Consider the following 13,741-nt stretch of genomic DNA (forward strand, 5'->3'; position numbering starts at 1 on the left):
AGGGCACACCTACTCCTTTGGGTAGCCAGCATGACTCCTCGAGAATGAGGAAGCTACTGATAAGCAGAGATCCATTAATATATTCGTATCATCCAATACATAACTATACGAGAAAATGAACTGTAAGAAAATGCATACCACAATTAATAACCACCACTCATAATGCTAAAAACTGCTACTCATTTGTGCAAAGAGCGCCAATTCATAGAGTAGATAACTTGATGATATATCACTCGTCTCAATTGCTGATTGCAAATGCATATGCATACATCTGGGGACTCACTATCTTTTTTATTATTTAGTTTGTTCATGCTTTTGCACGCATTTGCATACAGCTAAAGATGTTAATACAAAACAAACTAATTCATTCTCCTTCCACTTCCATCTCTATTTGCTGGGGCGTGCCCCTATTTGCTTGTGCATGCTTCTTGATATCCAATTGTACACCCTTTTATTCAATTTGAAGCCACCCTTTTCATACTTCTTGGAAGTTGCAAAGATGTACAGAGAAATGTAATTAAATGTATCCCATTTTCACAACCCCACAAGAATTCTCTTTTCCAAAGCTCTATAAAACTGAAAAGCAGCCAGGTTAAAGACATGTGAAAGCTTCAGACCTGCAGATGGCAACATAATCCATCATGTTGTTTACCAACCATAGCAGCCTAATCTAAAATGTTATGTGATACATCTCCTATTCCCATGCTTTTATCTGTCAAATAATGTCGATTTCATACTGGGGATTTCATGTTCAATTGTTCATCATATTTTTAGAGAGGTCCAGGGTTTAGACAAACAGGTGAAGGTTAGGAAGTTCTTCAAATCTATACACCGTGTTGGAGAAGTGCATATGGATAAGTTCTCATGTCATGTTGAAGTTCAAATATTGGGAAGTGACTAAAAGCAGGAATCAGAAGATGGGATAAGAGACAAATAACTAAGGGAATTAATCCAGAGCAAAATATTAATGGAAAAATATCGAGAGATGACCCTCTAAAACCAAAATAAGAAAAGGATATGACATGAGACTGACACATTTAAAACAACAGATTGCGCCAAAATAAATTGAAAGCAGCAATATCCAAAACTAGCTCTTATTCACAAAGGTAAAAGCAATATAATTGCTAACATATTTAATAATGCAAATGTACACTTACTTCTTCGCTACCAAATACCTATCTCTTTAATTTTCTGGTACCAAGGTACATTTCCGTTATACCTGGGACTTTATCCACATACTTAATAACATATTGCTGCAGGAAAGTCTTCTCATTTATTGTCAGCAACCACTCGATCTTCTTGTCCCCTTCAATCAGCTTCTTTGACTCCAAAACTTTCAAAACATTATACCTTGGACGAAGCCTTGTATCAATTGCATACATAAGAAACTTGGGATAAGCAATAATAACATGCGGTTTCAACTTCATAGTATTCAAGTAGAAATCCATTGCATTCTTGATTTTTTCTTCTGAACAAGCCAAACAAAGTGGATCTCGCTTAAAAGCTGATAAAATCTCCTCCTCATTCCACCCCATGCTCTTCATCATCTCAAATTTCTTCTTCCAAGTCAACTCACTCATCGATATAATCACTCTGACGGCATGTATAAACATTCGAGATTTCGGTTCAAGACCTAGATTCTTAACAGCATTAACTGCATAAACCATCCTATCATGTTTTTGCATTATAGCTCTAGGCTGCAGTAAAATCATTTTTTCAATACCATAAGCAGGCACTCCCTCTTTTAGTAAAAATTCAACATTTGGTTGCATGGTACCTTTCAAATCAAATGTCAACAACCATGAAGAACGTCTGATAGCAGCTACAATTTTGTCATTACTATCAAGAACTGATTTCAAGAACTCAAAAGAAGGTTTAATATGAGAATCTAAAGCTCTTCTTAAAATTACAGGATTTGACAAAATAAGCTCAGGAAGAAGCTTACCTTTAAACCCTTGTTTTATCAAGTACTCAAATTTGGGTTGAATATTTTCTTGAGCTTTGCATTGAAGAACTGCAGGCCGCTTTTCAATCAATTTGACCAACTGGGTATCACTGAAATTGTGAGATTTCAAGAGATCGACTACAGATTGTGTCCTCTGTTGGTTCTTAGCATCAAGCTGTAACTTCTCAGAGACTGAAATTGCAGATTCTAAAGGAAGCCCACATGACTTCAATAGGTAATGAACTGTAAATGATGAAGAAGAAGTGGCGGACAATGGTGTGGAAGACAAAGTTACAGATGATATAAAGAAACGTTTTTGTATATGAGATAACAGGTTTCTTATTTGATTATTAGCCATTTTGTGATATAGGACAGTAATGCTCAGATATTTTTTTTGCATTGAAATGCTAGAGATTTTGGAGAGATAGAGAGAGGAGGGTTCTTATTAGGGTTTCTGAGTAGAAAAATGGGCCTAGTTACATATTAAGCCACGTCAACTAGTAACCCTAACCCATTATAATTAAAAGGATAATCATCTAGTTACTTCACTAAAGAACATAACTGTTTTATATTTTTTTTTGGCATAATATGTTTTATAATTTTTGGATAAATTCGGTTTATATATTAGTTGTAGGTTAAAAATTATATAATAATACATAAATTTATTTATTAATTATTATATTTTAGTGGTTAATTTATTTAAAAATAAAGTTCAATTTAGCTTCTAAATTTATTACAGAATGTCAAATTAATCCTTTTGAATTTTTTAGACCAATTTAGCACAAAACTTATTATTTTTGGTCCACTTTAACCCAATAGGTAGTGCATGGAAGTCACAGCCTTGCTAAGGAGAGTGAATGCCTTTTCTTAAAAATTGAACTAAAAAAAAATATTTTCTCTCTTCAGTCATCAAGATCAAAAAGTGCTTTTCTTTTTCTTTTTTAAACTTCATCTTTATCAACTATATTATTTTCATCATATGTAAAATAAATTGCTGGCAAAAAAATTGTTATATATATAAAGAAAGAAAGCAAACCTATTGTGTAGAAATTCAAACAAACATTGTTTTGTTCATAACTCATTCAAATCGAAGAAAAAGGCTACTTGAACGTTAGAGTGTGCTTTTGTGGTACAGTCCAATCCATTATATGTCAAAATTAAATAATTTTTTAGTTTCAAAATAGAAATTTTTTCTTATTGTGTATTGAAAATTTCAGGAGAAGCTGAGGATTACGGTTTTAGTTTTGCAAAGCTGCATTTCAACACATTCAAGGTGAATATCACAAGCTTAATGCTAAACCACCGATAATGGCATGTTTGCAGGTATATCCCTATGTAATTATACCGTACCTGAAGAAGTAAAGACTATTGTTTAAAGATTTGGGCTGATGAGTTAATTTCCATTGTCAAAGGCCTTAATGTAAGAAGCTAAAGTTTCATGCTGACGGAAACGGTGCTGCAGAAAAGCTCTCCACTTCAACTATTGATGGGATCTATATAGATAATGATCTACTAAATGACGGACAAAAAAAATATATAGATATAATAAACTTGCAGAGAGGCAAGCATCAAGTTTTTTATTATTTATTTTTTGAAAGCAAAAAAGCAAACATTGAGCTTCAGATCTCAAGATTTTGAAACTAATTATATAACAAAATAAATAATATATAAAAAATAAAATAAAATAAAAGAGTTCTTAGAAAAGATAAAATAATTATTATATTATTTATATATTACTTTTTAATTCATTTAATTGGTGTGTATGCCAAAATTTGGAGTTAATTGAACCAAAAATAGCAAGTTAGGTACTAAATTGGCCAAAAAAGGTCAAAAGGGTTTATCTGGCCTTCTACTATAAGTTTAGGGGCCAAATTGAACTTTATTTTATTTATTTATTATCATTAACAACTCATAATTAAAATTCAACCAATGAAAATATAATAATTAATAAATAAAGTTACATGTCACTATACAAACTAAATCTATTTAAAAAAATTTCGTGATTATAAAAATGAAAAAAGATAGCTCATTGTTAAATTCTTAATTTGCAAAGTTCTAATAGCTTTCTTTCTGATCATCTATTATCATCATGTTGTCTTGTCTGAAAATGTAAGTTTATAGTTTAACAACTCCTTATTTGACTGGCAAATTGATCTCATCGAATTAAGAACTTTTTAAACTACCTTTGACGGTCAAATAATAAAATTAAGAGTTGTTAAACTCTAAACTCAAGTTATCAAAAACATATATCATGATAATAATAACTGATTAGAGTGAAGGTGACTGAATATTTATATTGCAAATTAAGACTTTTATGTAATACCCGAAATTTTTCTTTTAATCATAATAATAATATTAGCAATAATTAATAAAGAGTTTTTATTTAAATTAATTTAATTTAATTTTTATTTGATTTAATTGGGATGATTTAAATAAAATTTTAATACTAGACAAAATAAGGGAGTATTTTCTATATCTAATTAGTATGATTTTTTAAGAAATTAATTAAGTGAATTCTTTATTAATTAGAGATTTATATTGTGGAGATCTATGCGGGAGATCTATGATGTGCAGATCTGTATAGAAGATCTAAACTGGAGAGATCTGTATAGAAAAACTAGTGATGAATATCTTAAATGGTGGAGATATGACCTCCTATTTTTTAAGAAGTAAAGAGTACGGTGCTTGACCCTAATAATTGGTGGAGATCATGGATTATGATATGTGGGGGATCTCATTGCTTTTCAAGCGATATCATAGATCTCTAGGAGATCTAATAGCTTTTCGAGCTATCTCATAATTCTTTAGGAGATTTTATAGCTTCTCGAGCGATCTTAAAGCTCTTTGGATGATCTCATACCACTTCAAGTGATCTCATAGTTCTTTGGGCGATCTCGTAGCTCTTCATGCAATTCTTTACCCTTACAGTCAATCTCATTGATCTTCAATGCAATCTCTTTGATTATAAAAGATCTCTTAAAATTTTTTCTTGATTTGTAAAGGTCTCTTGAAGATTTTTCTTAGATCTTCTCTTGGAGATTTTCAGGAGATTTTTTCTTACAAGATCTTTTGGAGTTTTTCGAAAAATCTTTTATTGGAAGATCTTTAGAGATTTTCTAGAGATCTTCTTTTTGGAGATTTTCTTTAGATACCAAACAAGAGCCTAAGAAAACACAGTAAGCACCAGTAAATCGACGATCATCAAGGCTGTTTGACCAGTCCGCATCAGAGAATGCAGTGAGTTGCAGAGACGTGCTAGGAGTAAATGATATGCCTCGTGTAATAATGCCTTTTAAGTATCGAAGAATCCGTTTTGCAGCTTGACAATGCACATCAAATTGGTTGCTGAATAAATTGACTGAGTTTGCTGACTATATAAGCAATATCAGGGCGGGTTAAAGTCAAATATTGTAGCGCACCAATAGTGCTACAATACTCACTTGGATTAGACAATGGTTCACCATCAAACCGAGATAACATACGCCCAGGAGCAGCAGGAGTAATACATGGCTTAGCACCATCCATATGAAGTTTCTTCAACAGATCAGTGATATACTTAGTTTGTGAAAGATACAAACCAGAAGAATCCCTATAAGCTTCAATCCCCAAGAAATAATGAAGGCTGCCTAATTCCTTCAAAGCAAACATGGTGTGCAGGTCGCGAATAACTTATTTTGGCAATTCAGAACTATTTCCAGTAACCAGAAACGAGGAGATAAAGAAGTTTATCACCATATTTATATATGAACAATGACGTGTCAAATTTGGAAGGAACAAAAACCTAACGAATTAAAGCCATATGCACTTTGTCATTCCACACTCTAGGCGCCTGTTTAAGGCTATATAAGGCTTTCTTAAGTTTACAAACGTGATTGGGAAACTTAGGATCAATAAATCCTTCAGGCTAATGCATATACACAGTCTCTTGTAACACAATATCTCAACCAAAATGCACTGCCAAAGCTAAAATGATCCCAACTATAGGAGCCTTTACCACTGGATTAAAGGTCTCAAAGTAATCAACTCCTGAATTTTGATGAAATCCTTTTGCAACAAGTCTGGCTTTATGCCTTTGAATCGAGCCATCAGCATGAAACTTCACTTTGAAAACCCACTTATTACCGATAAGATTACAGTTGGGAGATGGAAGAACAAGCTCCCAGGTGTTATTTCTTAAAAGTACAAGCAATTTATTAAATATTTTACATATATACTAGCGATTTACTTGTGCTATTGATATTTTATAATTTAAACTTTTAGTTTAAAATATTTTATTTAATAATTAATATATTATATTATAAGAAAATAACTACTATTTTATCTTAAATAGTATTTAATATTATCAATTTATTTTAATAATTTAAAATTGAATGATCATAAAAAATAATAAAATAATAATAAATATATAGTAAATTAGTGGCATTATATAATTACTAGTGTTTTTTTATTATATTTAATCATCATTTTATTTTAATAAATACTTAATTATATCATTTTATTTTATTAGTATTTAATATCATAATAAATTATTATATAACGTATGTAATGTGGTTTTATAAAATGTTGTAATATATATATATATATATATATATATATATAATACTAGTTTAATACATGTGTTTTGCGCAGAATTTAATAAAAATTATATATATCTTATTTATGAATCAGTATTATATTCATATCTTATGGCTAAATTAATTATACTGTATAATAATTATATTACTTTCATTTAAGTTATTATAGTTTTAATATAAACTAAATAATTAATAGAACATATATTATATATTCCCTATTGATATTAATTTATTTATCAAATATAAATAAAATAACTATCATAGCATATATAAAAATAGATGTCGTAACAATAGAGCTAGTTTATTTCGATTTCAACTTGATCCAACTAAATTTTAGAATATAAAAGATTAATTAAAATAAATTATTTTATGAGTTAGAATTAGAACTAATAATTCTAGCTCTAGTTGATGAGAAATTGATCTTGACTCGCTTCAGATTATAAGCCAATTTCAGTCAATTTTGACCATACTGGTTTCATTTATCTAATTTATAAATTCTTAATTTAAATATATTAAAAACTAATATAGATAATATAAGAATTTATAAAATATTAAAATAAAAAAAAAATTATACTTAAATTCTATTTTTATGATAATATAAAATATGCGTAAACAAATAGAATTGATTATTCATTATTAATTGAAGTTAATGCAAAGTAAGAAAAATTCAAATGGCTTCAATATATTTTTATTAAAATAAAGGTTCTCATTTTTTTCTTTAAAGCCATTTTTGGATAAAAATTATTATATAGACTTCTTTCTACAATTAATAAATAAATAAATCACTGAAAAGAAAAAAAAATAAAGGCATAAATAAATATAAATTTTAGATTAAAATGAATAAAAGCAACAAAAAAAAGTAATTAAACTATAAAAGAAAAAATACAAAATTCATTAATGAACTTAAATAAAAAAATAAATATATTAAATAAATAATCAAATTAAAAGTAAAATTTTATAATATAGCAAGAAATGTTATATGAAAATAGAATAAAATAAATTCATAAATTAAAATAAAAACAAAAAAATACACGTAAAAATTAAAATTTTAGAAAATATTACAATTATAGATTAAAAGAGAAAAGAATTATTTTTTATTAATTAATATCAATAAAAAAGTGATAAATGTCATTTTTAGTAGTTTTATATATCAAGTTGTGGTTAAACTATTTTATTTGTTTGATCTTTATTATATATATATTAATTAGGTTATAGATGTTTGTAAAATATAATAATAGTTTGTAATTAATTATATATTAAAACAGGATAATGTATATGAGAAAATGAAAGCAAATGTAAATAAAGGAAAATAATGGATCTGAGATAGATCTTGATTATTCCCAAGAAACCAAAATCATACACTCCTCATTTCAACAGCATCAATGGTAATGACAATAACAATCTGGTCCTCCTCCTCAACAACACTACCAACAAACAAGGAATAACTACAGCCGCAGAGGAGGAGGAGAGAAGTTGAAAATTGAAGAAAACTGTAAAATTTTTCTGTGCATTAATTCTGTAAGAACTTTATAATTTACAGTCATGACAATTGAGACAGACACTTAAAACCCTAGAGTACCATGCATTTAATATGTATCTGCAAAAAACATGTCAGAACATAAAATCAAATGTCTAACAAAAACAATGCGTCTAATCAATTTATTCCACGTTCAACTATAAGCTATTATCACCGGTTAAATCTGTCAATGGCGAGCGGCACAAAGGACAAGACAGATTATTATCTAGCCATGTCAAAATGCATTGTGTATGAAAAATATGGGAGCAAGGCAATGCTGTAGCTCTTGAACCGGCACCCAATTCTTCAAAGCAGATAACACATTGACGGTCGGGAGTTGAAACCTCCGACCTCCTTATCATTGTATAAAGCTGAAGAACTGAGGTTTCAATCTGTTTCGGTTGTTTTCTTGATGATAGGACATCACTCAATATACTCGGGACATCAGATTCCCAGCAGGCAACATGAGTTTCAACCTTCACCTGCACGACAACCGGCACCACCCTATCTGGGGATGTTTGGCAAGACGATGAAGACAGTGAACGGATAGGCTTATCTAAAAACTCGTCATCAAATGTACAAAAGGGTATATCAGAAAGTAAGAGAGACAAGAAGCACTTGACATGGTCTAAGTCGTCTGTTGGGGTTAGGTAAGAGTTTTCCCAAGGATCAAGTTTGTGTAACAGTCCGTTCTTGTAGACACAATTTTCTTCATCTTCTTCTTCTTCTTCTTCTGATGAGGATGATGATGATGATGGGTGGCAGAATTTAATTTCTTGTCGAAGACGGTAAAGAATGTAGAACGTTCTTGGTGGAATAAGTTGTAAACATCTGCATGAAGGGAGGATATCCTTGTCAAGTTTGATACAGAATTTAACATCCGAATAGGGTGGTCTTGTGAATAATGAACTTTCCATGCTGATGATTGACGGAGGAAAAAGAGAAGAGAAAAGGGTCTTGTTTTCTAGTTAGATTAAGATGGAGAACGCTTTCTTTACGTGCCTTTATATACATGTAATGTAGGGTTTAACCAAGCTAGCTAGAAGAAGGAAACCTTTTCAGAATAGGAAGAGTAAAATAAAAAAGAGATATTATACAAGTTAATCAAGAACTATTTAACTCGTTAGGTTTTATTATATAATAAAATCAATTATTAAAACCTACTTAAATAAGGACTGATCATATTTGAGTTTTTCCTTTTTCTACTCGATTTGGAGATTTTTTCGTACTTTCTTTTTTATACTGAAAGGAATGAGCTTATGCAAAAGAATATTATAAGAAACTAATATAAAAAGATAACCTTAAGCTTAGTTCATAATAATCAACGAGTCACGAAGGGAAAAAAATAATTGATAAAAGATTACAAGCTAATTTGGTTATTAACAAAATAATTATACAAATAATATACATACTATAATCCAGAGCTGTGGCAATATTAACAAGCACAAGCCTAGATAGTTCCTATCCCACCACAATCTTCTAAAGTAGAAGGGAATCTCTCCCATCCAAGTATCACCAGCATCCTTGCTGCTCAATCTCCTGCTTACTTGCGCCCTCAACAGTCAACCCCACTCCAAAAGGGAGAAGCAGCAGCAGAAAAAGAAATGAATGCAATAATCTCTCTCAACAAGTATAATTAATATGCACCTCATCCACCAGACTTGGATAATTTTGATCTTTTAGCCATGGATGACATGACAATGTGAAACATGGACGAAACTGCACCACCTGCCAAAACAAATCATTTGGAGAGGAGAAGTTGGTTAAATCTAGTGCATTAGCAAAAGGGATGTGATCAATAGGAACCAAAGAACATCTAAGTCATTTAAAGTATCTCTTTGTGTGTGTTTGTTTGCTGTGAGCAAGGCATCAATTAAGCAGAAGCTCTAGGGAAAGGAGGGAAGTTCATCAAAAAAGAAAAAAAGAGGAAAAAAAAAAAGAGAGAGAGAAAGGGGGGAACAAGCTACCCAAGAATACGGCTTGCCATAGTTAAAATTCATCCACAACTACTAATTGACGAGAAAATTTCCACATTATAAGTTCTCTGTTTTAGCAAACTGGTGGCTATAGGCTCCATGTTCTGATGGTGAAACTGACTTAGACTCCTACCTGAGAAAGCCATCAAGCTGGATTTATAATTAATAGCACATCAAAAGAAAACACTTCACATCACAAGCTGAAAGAAAAATCAAAAGGAATGCAGCATATTTCTTATATCTCAACTCACCCCAGGATAGCAAGCAGCACCTCAGTTGAAAGGTTGTTGTATAATAGCTCTGATTAGCATCACCCTGCAAACCATATCTCAAGAGGTGCTGAAGTTTCAACACATAGGCAGCTTCGAAGTTGAACTCTATACAGAAATCGCAACATCTTAGCTGAGAGGTTGCTGCATCATTGCTAGATGCTCATCGACATCAAGACAAGTACTATGTGTCAGCAGAATCTGTTTCAGTTTCAAAGATGCATGTAGCTCAGGATTTTTCACCCACTTCTTCTCAAACCCAAGTGCAAATGCCCGATGGGTAGTAATATTGGGGAGAAAACCATCATCAATCATCATAGCTACCAAGTTGCATGCAGCATTCATATTGCCAGCACTACAAAATCCATGTATGAGATTGTTATATAATACCAAATCTGGTTTGAGTCCAGCATCAAGCATCTTAAGAAATAGAGCATTAGCTTCATCCATACGGCGCGCCCTACAATATCCATTAAGTAAAGCACTGCACGTCACAACATCAGGTTTCACATGGCGCTCACTCATGTAGGACCATACTAGAAATGCTTCCTCAAAGTTCCCCTTCTTTGAAAATCCATCTATGACATCAGTGAAAGTCATCACATCTGGCGACAAACCCCTCCTAATAAGCTCATGTAATATATCTTTTGCCTCATTCGGATATCCTCTTGCAATAAGACTGTGAATGAGAGCATTATAGGTCACAGTATCAGGAGACATGCCAGCAGATCTCATAATATCCAAAAGCTCAAAGGCCTTTTGCAAATACCCCTTCTTTCCAAAGCCATCAATTAGACAGTTGAATGTAACAACATCAGGTATCAAGCCCTCAAGCATCATCCTTTGCAATAAATACTCTGCCATTGCCATGTCTCCGGACTTACAACAGGCATTGATAAGTAATGTATATGTAGTCACAGATGGTGTGATCCCAAACTTCAACATTTCCCCTAGATATTGAAAAGCTTTATTTATGTCTCCTACTTTACAGTAACCCCCGATTATAATAGTATAACAAAAACAATCTGGATACAGGCCAAACTCGGACATTTCCTGAAAAGTTTTTGAGGCTTCAAGCATGTTACCATCTTTGCATAACTTTGTCATAAAGCTGCTATACACAAAAATATTAGGTCTAACGTTGAAGAAATTTAGAAGATTTATTGCTTTATCTGATCTTCCCTTCTTACAATAACCATCAATAACTGAAGAAACTGAGACTGAATCCACCGAAATTCCACAGTGGATCATTTTAAACAACAAAGAAGTAGCCACTTTCACACAAGAAATTTTACAAAGTGCATCAATCACAATTGTGTATGCAATTACATCAGCCTTAATGCCATAGTTCTTCATTTCCATAAGAATTTTCCAACCACTTTGTATATTACCTTCAGCACAATAGCTTTCAATGAATAAGCTAAGGATAGATGCATTCAAATGCATCCCGAAGCTCTGCATTCCTTCTAATATATCCCATGCCAAGTCCAACTGATGCGATCTCAATAATGCCTTCAGCAGTGAATTACAAACCCCCATTGAAGGAAAGATGTTAAGTAACTTAATTTCATGTATCAAGTTAAGAGCCAAACTCACTTTGCTCTCAGTAACATAACAGTCAACAAGCATACTGTATACAGTTTCCAAATCCTTAGTTCCGAACCCAGTATCATATACCAATTTGAAAAGTAAATCACACAATTCCTCCTCACCAACTGCTCCACCAATATTTCTCACAAGAAATAGAATCAAGTCCATCACTCTATAATTCCTCTTTCCATAAACCAAAATATGTATCAATCTACATAGTGATCGAATTGTATGCTCCAACCCAGAGCAACACTGAGACAACCTAAAGAAGTAAAGAGCAAATGCAGCATTAAAACTCTCCCCAAAAAGATCATTGAGAACACCAAGAACACTAACCTGACTCAAATCAGTAATAAACCTAGTACTACAACCCAAGCTCCAGACACATTTTGCCTCTGGATTCTGATATTCAGGAATCAAAAAATCAATTCTTTTCGACTTGGGTTCTGACAAAAGACCAAATTTAGAATAAATGATATCCTTATCCTCTTCCTTCTCACGAAGAGATAATGTAGATGATGAGAAAAATCTGGATGATGGTTTCTTGTTTCTTGCAAGCTTCAGCTTTGATGTTATATTGCTTCTTGAGATTGAACCCTTCATTAACAACTATCAATTAAATTAACAAAACAAAAGTTGCGAAAAAGCCCTTATATGAGGAAAAGAAAAAAGAAAACGTTCAGGCGGAGCATGTATTACCTTGTAATTCAATTCTACATAAGCATATCAATTAAATCTTTCACCTGAAAAATGAAGATAAAACTCACGTTAATTTATTACAAGAAAAGAAAATAAATAAATAGGAGGGAACAGTAAATACGGAAAGTGGAAACAGAGAACAATACAGAGAGGTTTCTGAAACAGCGCAAAGCTTGAAACTAACTGTGAGAGAGAGATAGGGAGAGTAGTTACTAGTTTTAGAACTGTGAAGTAGGGTTTATGGTCACCGATTAGGGACTAGCTGAATTGGCAACCAGTTTTACACTTGGAGCTCTGGACTTTGGAACCTTTCTAAAATTTCTAACATCTCTCTCGCACTAGGGGAAAAATGGTTTCATTAATATATTTAAAATTACATTTAGAAAAAAAAAAAAAAAAGAGTTTGTATGTACAGCTTTCTCATAATATAAAGTCAATTAATGATTAAAAACAGTTGGGAATTTAACATCGAAGCTATGATTTTTTTTAATTCAGAAAGAGAATAAGAAAATATATAAAAAAGTTAATTAATACAACTCTTCATATTAAAGTTACATAAGTAATATTAAAATAAAATAAATATAAAAATATCACGTAGTTTTAAATTTTAATAATTTTTTATATGTAATTCTTTTAAGTAAGAAAAAGGATATTTGTTGATAATTGTTATCAAGTAAGTATTCCATTATAAGCATTTAATTATTTTAATTTCGGTCAATTATTATTGTTGTGATATTTATATAATCGTATTGGTTGTATATGAAAACATAAATTTATATTTAGTCATTTAATTTACCCTGCTGGAACAATAACATCAGAAGAGTTTTCATTTCTAGCCCTATATTATTATATAGGAACAACACAAAAATAATAATTTATCAAAATAATCAAATCCTCGCAAATTAGAAATTTCATTGCTGAAGTACCTATTCTTGTAAGAAATTATCCTTATTTATTCTTTTATCTGAAAAAATTAAAAAAATATTAATTTTTTAAAATTTTTCCCTTGGCAGAAAAGCAGAAGAGAAATTGTATTTCTATCATCTCTTAAACTGCAATAAAACATAGATGTTGAATTACCATTCTTTTTCTCTTTTCCTTTCCTCTTTCTTTTTTCCTCTCATCATTTTAGTTTTCTTTCTTTTCCGTCCACAATTAATGCAAAAAAGAAC

The 13,741-nt window shown here is 31.3% G+C and overlaps 2 protein-coding genes across 5 annotated transcripts; both read right to left on the minus strand.

Moving 5' to 3' along the window:
• Window positions 1-160: 160 nt before the first annotated feature.
• Window positions 161-2,427, minus strand: LOC8276328 (transcription termination factor MTERF8, chloroplastic). The gene is made up of 2 exons (XM_015723273.3): window positions 1,158-2,427; window positions 161-617 (listed from the first exon to the last, which is right to left on the minus strand). Exon 1 carries the CDS (start codon window positions 2,343-2,345, stop codon window positions 1,176-1,178), a length of 1,170 nt encoding a protein of 389 aa, XP_015578759.2. The 5' UTR covers window positions 2,346-2,427; the 3' UTR covers window positions 161-617; window positions 1,158-1,175.
• A 6,945-nt stretch (window positions 2,428-9,372) lies between these two features.
• On the minus strand, window positions 9,373-12,922 carry LOC8276330 (pentatricopeptide repeat-containing protein At2g19280). Of its 4 annotated transcripts, none has more exons than XM_015723268.3 (5): window positions 12,783-12,922; window positions 12,570-12,613; window positions 10,263-12,479; window positions 10,003-10,144; window positions 9,373-9,763 (listed from the first exon to the last, which is right to left on the minus strand). In XM_015723268.3, exon 3 carries the CDS (start codon window positions 12,471-12,473, stop codon window positions 10,410-10,412), a length of 2,064 nt encoding a protein of 687 aa, XP_015578754.2. In that variant the 5' UTR covers window positions 12,474-12,479; window positions 12,570-12,613; window positions 12,783-12,922; the 3' UTR covers window positions 9,373-9,763; window positions 10,003-10,144; window positions 10,263-10,409. The 4 variants fall into 4 exon arrangements, with proteins under 4 accessions (XP_015578754.2, XP_048234257.1, XP_025014294.2 ...); XM_048378300.1 differs by having other exon boundaries at window positions 10,003-10,161; XM_025158526.2 differs by having other exon boundaries at window positions 12,718-12,922.
• Between the last annotated feature and the right edge of the window lie 819 nt (window positions 12,923-13,741).

The sequence above is a fragment of the Ricinus communis genome, chromosome 8 (assembly GCF_019578655.1).
Source record: "Ricinus communis isolate WT05 ecotype wild-type chromosome 8, ASM1957865v1, whole genome shotgun sequence".
Taxonomy (NCBI): Eukaryota; Viridiplantae; Streptophyta; class Magnoliopsida; order Malpighiales; family Euphorbiaceae; genus Ricinus; species Ricinus communis.